A 17,715-nucleotide genomic window follows, 5' to 3' on the forward strand; every position below is an offset into this window, starting at 1 on the left:
TGATAGTGTTGAATGTTTTAAACTAATTTGTGGATTGTTAATACAATGTTGAAGGCTTTTTACTTTTTGTTATTTGAAAATCAAATTCATTTGATGATGCTAGTATATATTAGAAAGCTAATTTTAATTATATAAATAAAAAATAAAAATATAATAGAATAAATTAGTATTATATAAATGAATATATAATGAGAATTTAAACTTATCTAAATCATAAAATAATACAAAAAATGTGTTATAATATCTATTACAATAACACTTTTTATAAGTAAAGAATTATGTTATGCAAACTTCATTATACAACACAAAAAAATGTGTTAGACTAAAGTGTAGTATAACACAAATTTATAAGTGTTGAAATGTGTTATATAATCGACTATAAATAATATAATTAAACACTTATCTATTTATTAAAATAACAAAGAAAGTGTGTTATCGTTGACAGTATAATAACACATCTGTATAACAATGATAAAGTGTTATGTAAAGTACCCTGACCTACGATAACATAGTCGGTCTTAACACATCAAAAAGTGTTATGGTATGTTTTGATAACACATTTTTGGTGTTATTAAAAGCATTTTTTCTTGTAGTGAGAGTTTGTGTTCGTTTTTGTAGTTATGGGCTGAGAGGTCATATTTAATGCTGACCTCGCCTCTTCTACATTAACAAACCTCTGAGCTCGTCGATTGAACTCGGTTAAGGACCTTACGGGCTTCCTCTGCATATCCTCCCAGAGAAGACTTCCAGGCATTACTCCGGCACGAACAACCATTAAATGGCCACTGTCGTCCACGCCACGAGCTCGGGCGACTTCCAAATTAAACCTTGTGAGGTAGCTTTTCAATGTTTCATTCGGCTGTTGTCGGACATTGGTCAAGGCAGACGCCTTGGGCCTAATTCCGACCATGGCTTTGAATTGCTTCTTGAAATCTCTAGATAATTGATCCCAAGAAGCAATCGAATGCCTTTTATACTTTTCAAACCAGTTTTTTGCTGGCCCCGTGAGCGAGGCTGGAAACAACATGCATCTGAGCTTGTAGCCCACATTACTGGCTTGCATGATTGTGTTGAACGTACTTAAATGACTGTATGGATCTGAATTCCCATAAAATGGTGGGACATGAGGAATTCAGAATCCCTGAGAAAACGGGGTGCTGGAAATATGAGGGGCAAAGGGTTAGAGTTCTTCGTCGAATTCTTCGTTCCGATCTCATTCATTTTGTAAGAGCCTGAATGCTCTTTCCAGTTGTTCAATCCTTTCTTGGACTGAATCCACGGGGAGTCTAACTTGAAGCAGTGGGAACTGGTTATCGTTGATCACAACCCCAGTTTCGCGCCTTGGTACGGGGTTCTTGCGTCCATTAAGATGATCCCTCAGAACTGGATTTGACGGATTATCATTCTCCGATTATGGTTCAGGTGTTCTCGTAAATCTGGGTGATCCCTTCGATTCCCAGTATTTCTATGTCCCTGGTCATACATACTGACCGATTTAGTGTCTCCCGAGCCTTCACTGACATGGCTCATTGTGCGGTTGTTTCGAGATGGGTTCCTTGTTGGTTGCCTCGTCTTAATAGTATGAGACCGAGACATTTGGCTTCTTGTGGGTTGGGTACCTCTAGCAGTCTCCCCATTTCCACGCCTTTGCCCAGCTCGCCTTTCCCTATCACCCTGAGTCGGTTGTGTGTTTCTCCGAGTTGGTGAGGGATACATTATTGGCGATGGTGGGTGCCTTATGGGTGATGGTGGATGCCATCCATTACGGGGCCTAGAAGGCCCCGAGTTTGCTCGAACTGGTTCTGGAATGTTCTGCGTGTTACCAGGATTTTGGGTCCGAGCCTCCGTGGGGGCTTGGTTATTCCCCACCCCGGCCGGTACCTCTGCAGTTGGGTTGGCAGGAGCTCCAGCCCGGTTACTTCTCCGGGGCCTTGACGGAGCAGGCTGTTTTGCTGGCGGCGGAGGTTGCTCCGTTCTTTGAGTGGCAGCGTTTTTGCGCAGTCGCCCTCGAGGCCTACATGGTGGAACATGAACATCCCGTGGAGGCAGAGCTTGGGCCTTGATGGACCCAAAACGGGTATGTTTTAAAAATTTATACTCGCAAGCGCATGAATCATATATGGAATATAGTGTTCGTGTAAGCACAAGATCGAACCCAAAGGAGTTGTCTAAAATAAAAAAAGAAAACTATTTTAAATCAAGAGTAATAAATTCTAACCTAGCTCCAAAGATTGATGAGTTTTAATATTATGAACATAAAATAAAAGATTGAAAAATAAAGCTATTTAAGAGAATAAAAATAAAGCAATAATGATTTGAAAATATGTGTTAAAAGAAAAGATTATTAAGATACTAGAATCCACAAAATGTAAGTTTAATCATATTTATTAGTATATTGATTCCCAAGTTTTAGTGATAGTTAAAATAATTCAAACTATCATTTTCCAAATGGATTTATAATTTTAAGCACAAATTACTTCTAAAAAGATAGGATTTTTCTTCACTTTTCAAAATTATAATTTCAAAGCATTCAGTGTAAATCAATCTAATGAAATAACAAATAAATCAATGAACATTATTTATAAGGCAAAACATAATATTTTTGTTCTAAGCATGGATGTGTACAATTTAATGACACATCTTACACAAAGAATATTATGTTTTTGCAAAATGAAGAACAAAGTGCATATTATCTAACAATCCAAAATATGAGATATTCAAGATGAAAGACATATATGGAGAAGAAAAATCCATAAACTTGTTGCATTACAAGGGAAATCAACATACAACATAAATATTACCTAGTTAGAAGTTGCTTCATCATGATCTTAATAATCTTATGAAAAATATTAGAAGCACATAACTAGAGTAGAAATTACAAAATAAATGACATACATACTTGCAAAATGCTCTTGAAAAACCCAAAATGGAAGAGAGAATGGTATAGAGAAAATGGGAGAAAAGAAGATGGTAATAAAAAATTAAGCACCCTAAAATGGTCTTGAAACTCCATATTTATAGCCAAAGTGAGGTTAGTAAAATAATCAATTTAAATTAATTAAATTGATTAGATTAATTAAATTAAATAAATATGGTATGTAGAGGTAAATTATAGGGTGTAATGATGATGTTGTGGTGAAAAATGTGTAGAAAAATGGGTAAAAAGTTGGCATTTTAGACAAGGGGACAATATGCAAATTTATGGGCTCAAGAGGTGGCTGATGGCAGCACTTTGGCTGCTGGCTGCTTCAGGGCCGAATTGGGCTGGGCCGAATTGGCTTGGGCCTGCAAGGGAGGAGATGGTGCTGGGAGAGCTCGGTTGTGGCATTTGGGGAAAGCTTGGGTGAAGGAAATGGTGGAGTGCTGGGTGGACAACTGGCGACCTAGGGAGAGGCGTGGGGAGCTGCTGACAGCTGGAGGTTGATGCTGGGAAAGAGAAGTAGGTGTGGGCAGCTGTTGGGCTGAAGGCAGGAGGGGGCTGGATCCGACCGTGGGCCTGGGCTGGGCGGATTGGGCCATGGACCTTGCTGCTAAAATGTTGATTTCAGCTTTGCCATTTTTTTCCTTTCTTTCCATGAAAATGCCATCTCTTTTCCTTCATTTTTCTTGCTTTTCAAGAGCTCAAAAACAACATTCTTCCCTAAAAAATAATCATAAACTAAATTAAAATTGAATATTTTCACTAATAAAATATACCATATAACTTCCATGAAAATATTAATTAAAATTTAATTTACTTAAACATTTAAACTCAAAATTGCATCTTTTTAGTCCTAACTTAACAATATTAATTTTAAATAATTAAACTATAACATTTTACAATAATATAACTATAAAAATACACAAAAATATATAAAATCAAAATAAACCCAATAAATTCAAAATTACTTTAAAACTTAATAAATCAATTAAAAACTCAAGAATTAAGCAATAATTAGCACATAAAAAGTGGTAAAATGACTCTATTTTGTAGAGTTATCAGGCCTCTGGTGGAGGTGGGGCTTGAGCTGCCTGTGCCTCAGCAGCCAATCTGGCTAGCTCCTCGTTACGTTTCTTGGCCTCTGCCAACTGCTTTCGCAGTTGACAATATTTGAGCTCCACTATCAGGACATATCATTCAGGATTGTAATACATGTCCTCGTCGTCCCTGGGGGTTAGTGGTCCTTGAGAGTCGAATGAACCACTCCTCTCATCAGGGTCCGAATTCACCATAGGCTGCTTTCCAAGGCGTCGGGGGTAGTCAACTTCATCTACAATTTCCTCTTTAGGAACATTGGGATCATTCGTGCCCATTGTTGATTCAGGGAGGCTTTTTTGACTGAATGGACTCACGCACGTACTGCTTTATGCTCTCAATGAAAGCACCAAACTGTTGACACCGTTTTTTGTCAACTTAAATTGTAGAACAATTAAACAATTAAACAATGAATCGAATGAATAATGAAGAAAAACAAGAAGATTTTTACGTGGTTCAACAGTTAATCTGCCTAGTCCACGAGTCTATATTATTAAGACTTAGGAGTTTTCTGAAAATTCTTCAAATATGAATTATCTAGAGTTTTCTCTCTAGAAATAAAAAAATCGATCCTCTACAAGTGGTGATTCCTTCTCTATTTATAGAGAAGGTTGTAGAATTCATTCCCACATATTTCAGGAAGATATTCTGTAAATCAATTGAAATAATGATATTAAATGCATTATCTCCTATATACACAGAAACGTCCCATGAAGATCGGGAACAGATAACAGATTAAATGATATCCCTTAAATATTGGGATTACATAACAGTAGCATGTTCACACGTAATGGGCTATCCCAGGTGATTCATCAGGTCTTCGAGATCAGCGATTGGCATTGAGTCCGTCAAGTCTATGGGTCAGCCACGAACCGCCACTCAACTTCACTCTATGCTCGGGATAGGTAGGTGCTGACGAGGCTGTCACATCCGAGCTTGCACTTCCCGAGCTCGAGCTATCTCGCCTGACGGCAATTGATGAAAAATATATTGAAGTGTTATGCCATTGCCCATCGCGAGCTTAGAGAATATTCGAGGTTATGCATCCTCGAGGTCTTTGTTTTACTTCAGAGGTTTTACGGCTGGACCATATGATGTTTTCATACATTTCGAGCTCTCCTGACTCGCCCAGTTTTCGGGGTCATAACTTCTTATCTCAAAATCTGGGTGTAACAATATTAATATAAATTTAAATGTTATCAAAATTATATTAATATAAATTTAAATGTTATAGAATATTATTATGATAATAATTTATAATCTTAATTTTTTACTAATTAAATTAATATAAATTTAAATATTATAAAATATCATTATTATAATAATATTTAATATAAGACTACATATATAATAATTATATTAATATAAATTCAAATGTTATAAAATATCATTATTATAATAATATATAATACAAGACTAAATATTTAATAATTATATTAATATAAATTTAAATGTTATAAACTATTATTATGATAATAATATATAATCATATTTTTTTACTAATTATATTAATATAAATTTAAATATTATAAATTATTATTATAATAATATTTAATACAAGAATAGATATTTAATACTTATATTAATATAAATTTAAATATTATAAAATATCATTATAATAATATATAATATATAATCATAATTTTTATTAAAAAATTATCCTATATGTTTAAAAAAGTTATCATATTATATATATTTAAAAAAATCATAAACAATATTTTGTGTTAATTTTTCATTTAATATGTTTATGTTATTTTTTTCTATATAATATTATTTATTTATTTGAAATTTATATGATAATGATACAAATTTAATAAATATAAATGAAAAATTATATAAATAAAACCAAGCAAACAAATGTGTAGATAACGGAAATTTTTTGTTTTAATAGTTTTTATTTTTTTCCGTTGATTTTAACAGAATATTTTTATATTTAACAGAATATTCTTATATTTAAGGGTAAATTGTAAACATGACTTAAACTTAAATAAAATTAAATAAATAAATAATTAAACAAATTAAAATAAAATATTTTTGAGATATTTTACAATGATAATTATTTAAAAAATAATAAAATCATACATTTTATAACTTAAATAAAATTTAATTAAACTTAAACAAATTAAAATAAGATATTTTTGAGATTTTTTACGATGATAATTATTTAAAAAAATAATAAAACCATATATTTTATAACTTAAATAAAATTTAATTGAACTTAAACTTAATATTATATTAAACATATAATATATATTCTTTTGTTGTCATTGCCAAATTAAAAAACTAGAACTAACATAAACTTACACAAAAAAAACTTAATAAAAATATGATATTTTAAAGATATTTTATGATAATTTAAACAATTAAATCATATTTATTTAAAAATAATAAAGTCATACATATTATTTGTTTATCTTATATATTTGTGTGATAGTTTGTTTTTTATCAAGTGATTGAAGCTCTTTTTCTTTATCAAATTTACCAAAAGATATTGCGAGATACATTAGAAACTAAAAATAGTTGATGTATGTATACTACTTTCTACACTATGATTTTTTCTATTCTTATTTTATTTTTATTATTAATTTTTTTTTAAATATTATTGTATTTTATATATATGTCATGAAGTTTTGTAAATATATATATCTATGTCAACGTCGTGCTTAGATGTCATATATGTAGAGATTATTAATATGAATATTTTTATATATTCTAGAACTATAATTCATTCTATTATATATATATTTAAAAAAAAACAGTGAACTGATTTTTATTAAAATTATAGATAATGTTTACAACTTTAAAACTAAGCAAACGTGGCACGTTGCTTCTACCTAGTATAAATAAATATATTAATTATTTTTCATTGTTGATTCAGAATTTCATAACAATAGAATATGATTCACTGTTATATTCCAGTTATATTCTCCCATTAGTTTTGCAATTAAAGCCCTTACTTTCTACAACTCTTTACAAAATAAATTATGTTTGTTTAGTTGTGTGCAAATGAGCGTGATGAAGAAAACAAACTTTACAAAGAGTTTAATATATATATATATATATCTTTTACTGAGGTACACTTTTTATGCTTTCTTTGTTGTAAGAGTATATAAAAGAATCATTTGGCTTGTATTGTTAATTGATATTTTTTAGTTTAATGTAATGGGTGTTTAGGACTTGTAAGCATAATTAATTAGACAGCAAATCCATTAAGTTTGTCACACCAAAAAATCCAAAATGATTATGCTCAATCATGTGCTTCAACTAATTTATTTAGTTACTTTTTATTCCAATATCTCTTTTTAAAAAATGTGATTTTTTTATTGAAAATGTCTTATTTATTAGTTAAATAAAAAAAACTTAAAGTTACGGGAAGAGTATGGACAAAGGGAAAAAGTGTACAGAAGGAAAAAAAAGTATTTTTACTTTTACACTACTTTGAACTTCTGCTTCAGCTTTAGCTTTATTTCCTACAGTATAAAAATTACAAAAAAAAAAAGTTTTAACTGAAGAAGTAAAATAAAAAGAAAATAACTTGGGAAAGTAATAAGTAAGAATGTTGCTATAAGACAATAAACAAATAAAAAGGTGCTCGGTGCTCAACTTAACAACAAATATGTACACACATAAATCAAATTTACTAATTATATTTATTTAAGATGGAACATAATAAAAATGATTTGCCACGTAAGTGCTTAATTTGTTTGAGCTCATATCATTACTCAAACAACATTTATAATAAGTTTAGGAAACATATACTGGCACTACGAATGCATAAATACATACTTTATAGAAAAAAATAAAAATAGACTTTTTAAGAGTAATATTAAGGACACTTGTAAATAAAACTTAAAATATACAATGATTTTCCTTTTAAAAAATATAAATATACAATGATTTGTCATTAGTTTTATTCTGTTAATATTTTTAAGTGTATTCTCATTGTTGAATTTGTGAGTGTTACTATTATTACTAGTATTAATCTAACTATACTTTTTTTATATATATAATATAAGGTATATTTATAATAAAATAAAAAGAATAATATTAGAGAAAATGACAAATCACAAATAACACACAAAAGGTATACGCAATAATATATTAATTTCAATTAAACATTTTAAAATAATAAAATCTCACATGAAAATTAAAAAAAAATTAAAGTTCACGATTAATCATTATACGTAGGCATTTATACCATTATTTTAATTTAAATTATGAAATTATTAACTGTTTTTTTCGCTAATTCATCTAATACCCAAAGAATAATATTAAGAAGATTTTTTTAAGATAAATAAAATATAAAATATGTCTAGTGCCTAGAAATAATAGATAGAGATAGTTTTATAGTAGTTCAACCCAAAAAAATGACTTACATCCACTTAGTCACTGTCATTGATTTTGCAAGCTATAAATTACATTTGTATTTAGCTTTTAGCTATTTGACTTTATTGAAAATGAAGAAAACTCTCTCTGTGAAAAAGCTTCCGTCCCTTTTCCCTCTCATCTCTCCTGTTATTTATATTGAAGAGTTAGGGTTATATTTGAGTGTGGGTTTAAGTTATTGTGCTTGACCAAAATATTATACAAAGTTACAATTGACTAGGCTCTAGATATACTATGGCTAATGAATAATGATACTTCAAAAATAGATATAATAAAATAAAATAAACTTTACGAGATCTATGAAAGAAAAAAAAAGGGATAATATAAGTAATTATAATGTCTTAGTGACTAAATAGAGTTAATTTACTTTAATTTATATTACTTAATTTTAAAATTAATTTATATATTGACATTAGAATTTTGTCATGTTTACGTACTTAATAGTTGTTAGACTTAATTAACCTACCTATTATGATTTTCAATGTGGTCGTGAGTTTTAGTTTTCTTTTCAATGAATACTGACAAAAGCACCCAAAATGTAAATCATCATTAGTTAGGGTAATATAATACTATTATTTTTAAATACTTTAAATTCTAAAATATAAAAAGGCAAAATGGAATATAAGTTCCTTAAGCTTTCATCGGCGTTTATATGGACCCCAAATATTCAAATTTTTATAATTACACTCAAACTCTGTCTCATCCAACCTGCCAAGAGCCAAGCCAACCTAATAATATTGCAAAGAAAAAAAAACTATTGTTATTGAATTGTTAATAGTAGTTTATTTTTTCCGTACACTTCCAATGGCTTTGGATCTAAACGAATTAAAATATCAAAATCAAAGCTTAACGAACAAAGCAGCCATAACTGACTATTTTGTTTGGAGGTGTAAACTGGAATTTTTTATCTTACACCACAAACTTAATGACAGATAATCAAGAATGAAATAATATTAAAAATAAATTATGTAAGTTGAGAAAACTGCTTTCATTAGTAACTCGTTCTCAGCTCATTGAAGATTCTGATATACAAACTTTTCTGTTTAAATGGTAAAAATTAAATGATTACAATCTAGCATCAATATTATCACCGACCCGAAATTTGCATAACCAAATGCAGTGTAAAATGTAATGAAGCATATCAAATAATGGAATGAAAAATCAATCCTGGTGACAAAGTGTTCACTCAAAAAGTCACAAATCAGAGTATCAAGCACCTACAACCTTGTGTATCTTGGGGTCCTTCAAACCATCGATCCCACAAAACGTTTATAGGCCCATTTGTTCTGTGAAATCAAAACAGGTTTATTCATGAATGAGAGCACTATTTAGTAACACAAACTTGGAAAGTGAGAAGATGAGTTGTGAAACTTACGTTGGAGTTAAAGGATCTGCTATGGTTTCTATATGAGACAGCAACCTGAGGAACAATAACAAAGTCTGTTAAATCAAAACACAAAAGGCGAAAAAAGATTCGAAAAGGGATGATCTTGGTCAACAAGAACTGATCAATCCTGGCTCTGCAGATCTAAATGCAGAGAACAAAATAATGGCTTGACTATTTATCTTTAAGCTTAGTAGCATGAGAAGCCATAGCTCACACTTACTCTGCGCAGATCGTTGAGGCATTTTCGGTTCTCTCCAGCTCTTCCAACTCTTCCTGGACATCGAAAGAATCAAGATAAAATGATTGAATGAATTAGGAACAGACTAACTTGTAATGTAGTATGCATATCTAGCCTTCATGCACCATGTAAACAATAAACCTTGGAAAACAATACATGAAGGAGGCTATTGTTCATTTGCGGATCCAACTCGCTTACACATAAACCAAACATGGTTGGCATTTCTCTAAAGTTAGCTTTTCATAAAGGCAAGAACATCTCAAAAAAATCAAACTTTTTGAGGTAAGAATGTAAATTGCAGATAAATAAGGGCTGCAACCTCATGAGACTTGAATTCTACACTCCAAAGCAGTTGTTTTTTACACCTTAAAATTTGGGGTAAGATAGTTGGGAGCTAAATAAAATCTGTCTTCTTATACAAAATTCAATAGAAACTTGTATGCACATAATGCACTGACTTGTTTCAAACCTCAATTTAGCCACCATTCAGACTGGTACTAGCTTTTCTCCCAAGCTATCCAACAGCAATTAGAAATTCAACTCTAGCTCTCATACAAACTGTCCTTGTAAGTTAAAACTCTCTAGCTGAGCCATTTAAAAGGACCAATTACCTAATTCTTAACAACACATAGTAGTGAAATTACAAAAATGCAGCTCTAAACGCATCTAATAAACTCTTAGCAAGATAAATTAAGTAGCATTCTGTGTTTGGACTGTTAATCTATAGAGTCTAAAGGTTAATTTAGAAAGAAAAAAATACCACGACCCAATCTAAAAAAGAGCTCTTAAGAAGCAAATACCAGGCAATACCCCATTTTCTCTCACTCTTTAAATACACAAACAAGTAGCTTTCTTGTGCAGAAAAAAAAAATATTAACAATAATTGGAAAAAAGTTCTTTGGGAGCATTATAAGCAACTCTACTATCAATTTTTTATTTATTTTTTAACTAAAAAAACAAATAAAAAGTCTCCAAAGAAGGAAGAGAAAATGGGAAATCTTTTTCAAGGACCCAACTTTCCTGGGAAACAAACAAGAGAAAGAAGAGAAAATGGACTTAAAAGAAAGAAAAAAAATACCTCTAAGCATTTGAGCTCTTGTTCAAGACACTTAAGCTCAGCAAGAATCCTGTGCTTTCCTCTGTTATCATTGGGTCCTCCACCTCCTCCACCTCCAAGTCGCTGTTCATCCGAGGACGACGCCGTTTCGGACTCCATCAAACTCCGGGAACTGCAAATGGAGCTCCACCACCAAAACCAATAACTCTCATTTCATTTCAACTCCACCCATGTTTCTGGGTTTCATCAAAATTTCACCTTTTTCAATCTTTAAGCTTACAGATCTGGCACACTACACACTCTTTCTCTCCCTCTGAGTTTTTCGAGATATTATAGAAAAATTCTCAAAAAAAAACTTTGATTTTGTTTTTTTATTATTGTTTGGGGAAAATGAGAAGAAAATACTAAGAAGAAAAGGCCATACTTTTCTTTCCTTAACTTTCCATGCTTGGTTGGTTTCTTAGTTTAGCTTATTCATAGAATAAAAATCGCTTTTTCTTCTTTTCTTCTTCCCGTGATAACGAATCAACGACAGCAATAGGTGTTAGTTGTTACTAATAAAGCATATAATTACACCAAACTACTTTTTATTTATTTATCTATTATCAAGTGCAACATTATTTGTTAGACATATTAAATCAATTACTTATAAATATTATCCAACAAGATAATATTAATATTATTTCAAAAAAAAAAAGAAGAAGAGGATAATATCAATATTATTCAGTAAAATTTATATATTGATCACAATAATTTACTTTTAAATGCTTACATTTGGGAATTCTATGTTTCACACCAAATAATATTTTTTTTCTAAGAGAAATAAACTTTAATTCACTAGTAACATGGACCAAAATTTTATAAGTTAGGTAATACTGAGAGTAATAATAAATATGACACTAAGAAGCTAACCAACATGATTACAATAAAATTTCATCACAAAAACATAATACTAAATGAAAATAAATCTAAATTCTCCAATTGATACACATAAGACCATCTTCAATGAATAATGTATATTATGTGCTCAATTTGATCTAAAATATATATTAATGCTAATTTGGCTCACTTTTTGTATTTACACTCTAATACACAAGGTGCAAACTAGTTAAAAAAAAGTCAATACAACTATTAACGCTTATTGAAAATATACAAAACAATCAATTTTTTTATTAAAAAATAAATTAAAAATTAAAAATATTTTCAATTAATTGAATCGTATTAATAAGTCACAAATGAGTAATTAAAAAATATAATATTTATTATGGGTTAAATTTGACTCAAGTTATATTTTGCGCCAAATTTGAAACAATTTTTTTTTAGTAGACTATTGTTGGAATTCCATTTTATGAAAATTGGCTAAAAAAAAATTATTATACATGGATAATCTTTTACCGACAACACCAACAAACAAATCATTAAATATATTCTTTTAGTCACACTTTTGTTTGCATTTTGATAAAAATAATATATATTAGTGTTGTTAGTGACTATTCAAACATATTAAGTTATTTAATAGCGAAAAAAACAGTTCACAAAATAGATATAATGTAAGTTTAGTTTAGAATTATAGAAATGTGGGGTAAGTTGTGAGTTGTTGCGACATTGGAGTCTGTGGAACTGATGTTATGGTGGTAGAATCCAAAAACTAGTGGAGTAGGAGTAGAGTAGAGTAGGCGTAGGACATAAATGAAGTATATGGATTATATATAGATTAATTATTTCCATTAAATGATAATGTTGCCTAAACTATACTATACAATAGTATAAATTTTCGATTTTGTCTAAAAGTCATACATAATCCAAAAGTTCAAAACATGTGGTGCTTAAAATATTTGAAAGCATCGCTTTCATGGCTTCCCAAAAAAGACCTCTCATTTACCTACTTGGATTCTATTAGTAACAGTGAGTAAATTCATAAAGAAGCATTAATATGCCAAGAAAATAAAAAGCATCATTTTGTTGTTCTTTTTCAATCAAAATGAGGCGGTAACATCAAGCTAATAAGATGTCTGGTGGAAAACAAATTTGAATGAAAAAAAAAAAAAAAACTAAGTGATAGACATTAAAAATGAATAGAAGAATAGAAGAAGAAGAAGTATTCCTAAAATTTGATTTAAAAAACTAAAATCTCTGCATTTTAGATCTCTTATAGTACATTTAACATAGTTCATTTGTCATTGAACACATTGAAGATTTGTTTTGCAGTTAAATCATTTTCTAGGATTAATAAGCTACACATGATTAAATGCTACATAGGAGTACATTTCTACTTATTGGTGGATAAAATGTGGGAAAGAAACATAAGTACACAAATGATGGGATATTTTATTATTATTGTTTTAAAAAAAATACTGAATTTATTAATAAAATCAATTGTATCTCACACAACTTGCTCAAGGCTCAAGCCATTCTGGCACAACTTCAAGCCAGATCAAACATTCAGTAACTATTTTATTAAGACCATTGTAACACAACCTTTGGGTAGCAAGAGCATCTTGTTCTTTACCATATTAGTACTAGATAGAGCAATGCTCATCTGTTTTGTTATCCTTATGCTTAGAGGATAATATTCATTAATGAAAGCTTCTCATTTTATTAAAAAAAAAAACCTTTGGGTATCACTATGAATTAACTTTGGTATTTATATTCGCATTCTTTAATTATTTTTGTACAGATACTTTTTTGGGGTCTAAAATGACATATTATAATATAATTTCAAACAATAAAAGCATATTTTTTAACCTTCTCATCTCTCATCACATAATATAATACTTGTATTAAATTATATTATTATTTTTAAGAAATAATTTTTTTTCTAACTATAAGCATGAGTGAAATGTTTTTCCTTTATTAATGTAAACTCTTCATAAAATTATAAAATTACTTTTGACATCTTTCAATTTTAGAAAAATACCAATTTGGACTTAGTATTTTGATTGAGTTTGGACCTTATATTTTGTTAAATTATATTTTAGATTATGTATTGCAAAACGGATTAAAATGTTACCCTAAATTTAATTTTAGTTAAAATATTTTCAAATATAATTAAAATATACTTACTTTTATAAAATAATTAATTTAATAATTTAAAATGAAATATTACTATATTAAAATAATAAAAAATTGATAATAAATTAAATAATTATAATAAAAAAGTATTTCAATTAATTAAAACAAATTATATATTTTGATTGAACAAAATCTTTATTAAAACTAAATTTGACAACAACAAAAATAATTTTCTCTTTTTTAAAAAAAAAAGAAAGAAAAAAAAAACTAACCCTAAACTACTCTCACTTCTCTTCTTCTGTTTCTTCTTTCTCCATGTTCGTTGCAGAAAAAGTAATGATAACCTAGACAAAAGTAGGAGGCTAGAGAGATGAAGAGAAAAAAATTTACTAAGGGAATTTCATCATATTTATTATTGATTTATATGAATAGAAATACATAAAATATAGACTTAGCATAATATATAATTTGTGGGTAAATATATAAATAAATAAAAGTTTTGTATTTCATGCTAAATAGGTTTTTTTTTATTTATATTTTTTGGACTTTGTGTTTTGTGTCGGTATTTGTTTGTACCCTATGTTTTAACAAATTATTTTTTGGGTCATGTGTTTTGTAAAATGGTTCACATAGACCCCTAAACCTGATTTTGATGAACACAAAATTGAATATAACAACACATTTGTTAAACAATATAGTTATATTTTTGTTTTGAGTTGGTAGTTTAGTAAATTATTTGTGATTTTAGTTCAAAAAACTTTAATTAGAATCAAGTTCAAGAGACTATTTGAATTATTTTACAAAATATAAGATCCAAACAAGTAATAAGACAAAACACAGGGTTCAAAATGATATATTCCCTATTTTTTTTAGCTAAAACATTTTTAATAAAGAAAGTTAGCCATCAGCAATCTAGCTACACCTGCCACTTAGGGCTAGCTCAAGTGGTTTGGTGTAGGGGCCTATGTGGGAGGGGGGAGAGGTTCAAATTCCCATTGAATCGAAAAGAAAAAAAATATCAAGCTAACATATTATTTTGGGCATATGACTTTGGTTCTACCAAAAGCTACTTCTTGTACATCCTGAGATGTCGATCTCACAAAAAATTGATGTCTATAGTAAAAATTATACATAGATATTGGAATGAGAAGTCGATTTTGGTGGAACTGAAGCATGAGACGTCACCTACTTTTTTTCTTTTCTCAAAGAAAGAAAGCTAATGCTCACACCGAATAGAAAAGCTTATTGATCACAAATATAAGGGAACACCTCCCAAAAGGATAAAAGGCCACTAACACCTACACCAAACACCCAGGAAGCGCATGAGCAAATGTAATGTGAGACTACTTAATCCAATACAAAAAAAAAAAAAAAATCCAAAGTGGAAAAACACATAAAATATTTTGAAGTAAATCAAACAAATTCCATGCAGGGTAATCCTTGGAAATAATGACATTAAATAGTCCTTTCAAATTAGTAACATAACCTACTAAAGACTTATCATTTGTAGCATATAACTTCAAAGCTTGGAAACAAGCACAAACTTCTGCCTACAAAGAAGAATATGCCCTAAAAGCGTCTACAACAATGGCCAACATTTTCCATATTTCCTTTCTAATGAGCACCAAAGCTGCCTCATTGTCATACCAAAGCTGCCTCATTGTCATATTTTAACGTACCATCATGGAAAATCCTAAATCTTCCTAGCGTAGGAAGGGCGGCTTCCCTTGAAATTGAAAAATGATCAATTGAGTGGGCGAGCTCTTGAGACATCTCCTACATCTTTGAAATTCTAACTCTATGTTTGGTAGAGAAGAAAGAAAATAGGAGAGATAAAAAATGTTAGAGGGAAATAAAATCTTAAGGAAAAGAAAGAAAATTATTTTCCATTTAGGTGTTTGGTATTGAGGTGAAAAATGAAAGGAATTAAGTTGTGTATCTATGTTTTTTACTATTTCACTTGTTATACCCAAAAATTGGAGAATGCATCCTAGGAGGCTAAGGAGAATGCATTCTAGGAGAGCTAAGGGGAGTGGTCCTAGGAGACCCCAAGGAGGATGTGGTCCTAGGAGACCCCAAGGGTGTGTAGGAGGCAAGCCTCCCAAGGTTTCCTAAGTGTTGGCTTGAACGTGTCCAAGGTAAGTAGCTAAGGAGGAGGAGTCTCATGCAAGAGGAAGGAGACTTAGATTTTGATAAGGAGAGCCTATACAATGTTCGATCGGACATGTTTGGGAGATGCTAAAGGAGAATGCCTTGATCTTGTCCAAGGTGAGATGTTATGGAGGAGGTTGCCTCAATGTTGTCCAAGGTGAGGTGCTAAGGAGGTTGCCTCAATGTTGTCCAAGGTGAGGTGCCAAGGAGGTTGCCTCAGACCACCTTGGTCCGATGAGAAGCCAAGGAGATTGGTTCAAGGAGGAACATGGCATGCTAGAGGAGAGTGCCATGTTAGAGGAGAGAAGTGCATGTCCTACCACCATGCACGTTCAACCCACGAAAACATGTCCTACCACCATGCACGTCCGACCAACACTTGCATGGGTGGTCAGTAGGAGGTGGATCAACTAGCTAGAGGAGACTAAGTCAAGATTCTCAGAGACAGCTTCAACAACATACGCGGGAATCTCTCATTCTTCCCACAAATGGGGGGTTTGTTACATTTCGAATTTTGAATGTTTAAATGTAATAAATATAATAAAATATCCCTATCATAAGGGGATATCAGTTGAGGATCCCAGGCCTATAAATAGAGAGCTTATGGGATGAGAGAGGGGGCTTCTTCTGCTTCTTCTTTCTAGAGAGAGAAAGTTGGGTCTGAGCGTTCTAGAGAGAGAATTCTTGTATTTTTGCCATCTGTACTGAAGAAACTCAGTTGGCTCAGTCCATCTGATCTTGAGTACAGATCTATAAATCACAACTCTAAGTGGATTAGGCTATTACCGACAATCGGGGCTGAACCACTATAAAATCTCCTGTGTTATTTACTTTTCTTGTTGATACCGTTTGTTGCGTTTTTATTTCTCTTGAAGGCTTGTCGTGTTTGACGTTCTCACGTCGTTGGCTAAAAACGCAGTCAACATTACCCATATTATTAATTTTGTTTTATTTTAGTAAATTTTTACTTTCTTACTTTTTTAAAAAATACAAACTTTTCCATCCACTTTTCTCTCCATTTTTTGGGAGAATTTTTTTTAGTGGGACCTACCTATACACTTCTTTCCATTTTTCCTTTCTCTCATTCTTTCTCCCTTACCAAACAACCTCGAATTTTGATATCTATCCACTTGTCTTCCCTACTTTTTATTTCCTCTAATTTTTCTCCTCTACCAAACATAGAGCATGGTAAGGTAAGATAGAAATTTATTTAGATAAATCTCATTCTAACACTTATATTAATTTAAACATAATTGTAATTCTGCATTATCAATTATAATTGGAAGATATATATAATAAAGGTGCACATTAAAGAATTGTAATTTAATTAAATTTATATCTAATTTACTTATTTTAGTTATTTATGAGCAACAAAATAACTAACAATGACAAAATGCACTAGTAAAAAACTTATGCTAGATTAGAAAATAAGAGACAATTAATTTATGAAATATAGAAAAAAAAAGTAC

The 17,715-nt window shown here is 30.3% G+C and overlaps 1 protein-coding gene across 1 annotated transcript; it reads right to left on the reverse strand.

The window, feature by feature from the left end:
- Positions 1 to 9,349: 9,349 nt before the first annotated feature.
- On the reverse strand, positions 9,350 to 11,607 carry LOC133791282 (guanine nucleotide-binding protein subunit gamma 1). Its single transcript, XM_062229212.1, has 4 exons — positions 11,105 to 11,607; positions 10,009 to 10,061; positions 9,777 to 9,821; positions 9,350 to 9,687 (listed from the first exon to the last, which is right to left on the reverse strand). The coding sequence occupies exons 1-4, from the start codon at positions 11,240 to 11,242 to the stop codon at positions 9,603 to 9,605; spliced, it is 321 nt and encodes a 106-aa protein (XP_062085196.1). The 5' UTR covers positions 11,243 to 11,607; the 3' UTR covers positions 9,350 to 9,602.
- Positions 11,608 to 17,715: the final 6,108 nt, after the last annotated feature.

This window comes from Humulus lupulus, chromosome 1, assembly GCF_963169125.1.
Source record: "Humulus lupulus chromosome 1, drHumLupu1.1, whole genome shotgun sequence".
In the NCBI taxonomy this organism is placed as follows: domain Eukaryota; kingdom Viridiplantae; phylum Streptophyta; class Magnoliopsida; order Rosales; family Cannabaceae; genus Humulus; species Humulus lupulus.

Excerpts from the sequence above, each read along its gene's own strand:
- LOC133791282 (XM_062229212.1), bottom strand. The coding sequence starts at position 11,242 with ATGGAGTCCGAAACGGCGTCGTCCTCGGATGAACAGCGACTTGGAGGT. Across the intron at positions 10,062-11,104 it reads AAGAGCTCAAATGCTTAGAG|GAAGAGTTGGAAGAGCTGGA; the intron begins GTATTTTTTTTC and ends TTCGATGTCCAG. Across the intron at positions 9,822-10,008 it reads GCCTCAACGATCTGCGCAGA|GTTGCTGTCTCATATAGAAA; the intron begins GTAAGTGTGAGC and ends ATTGTTCCTCAG.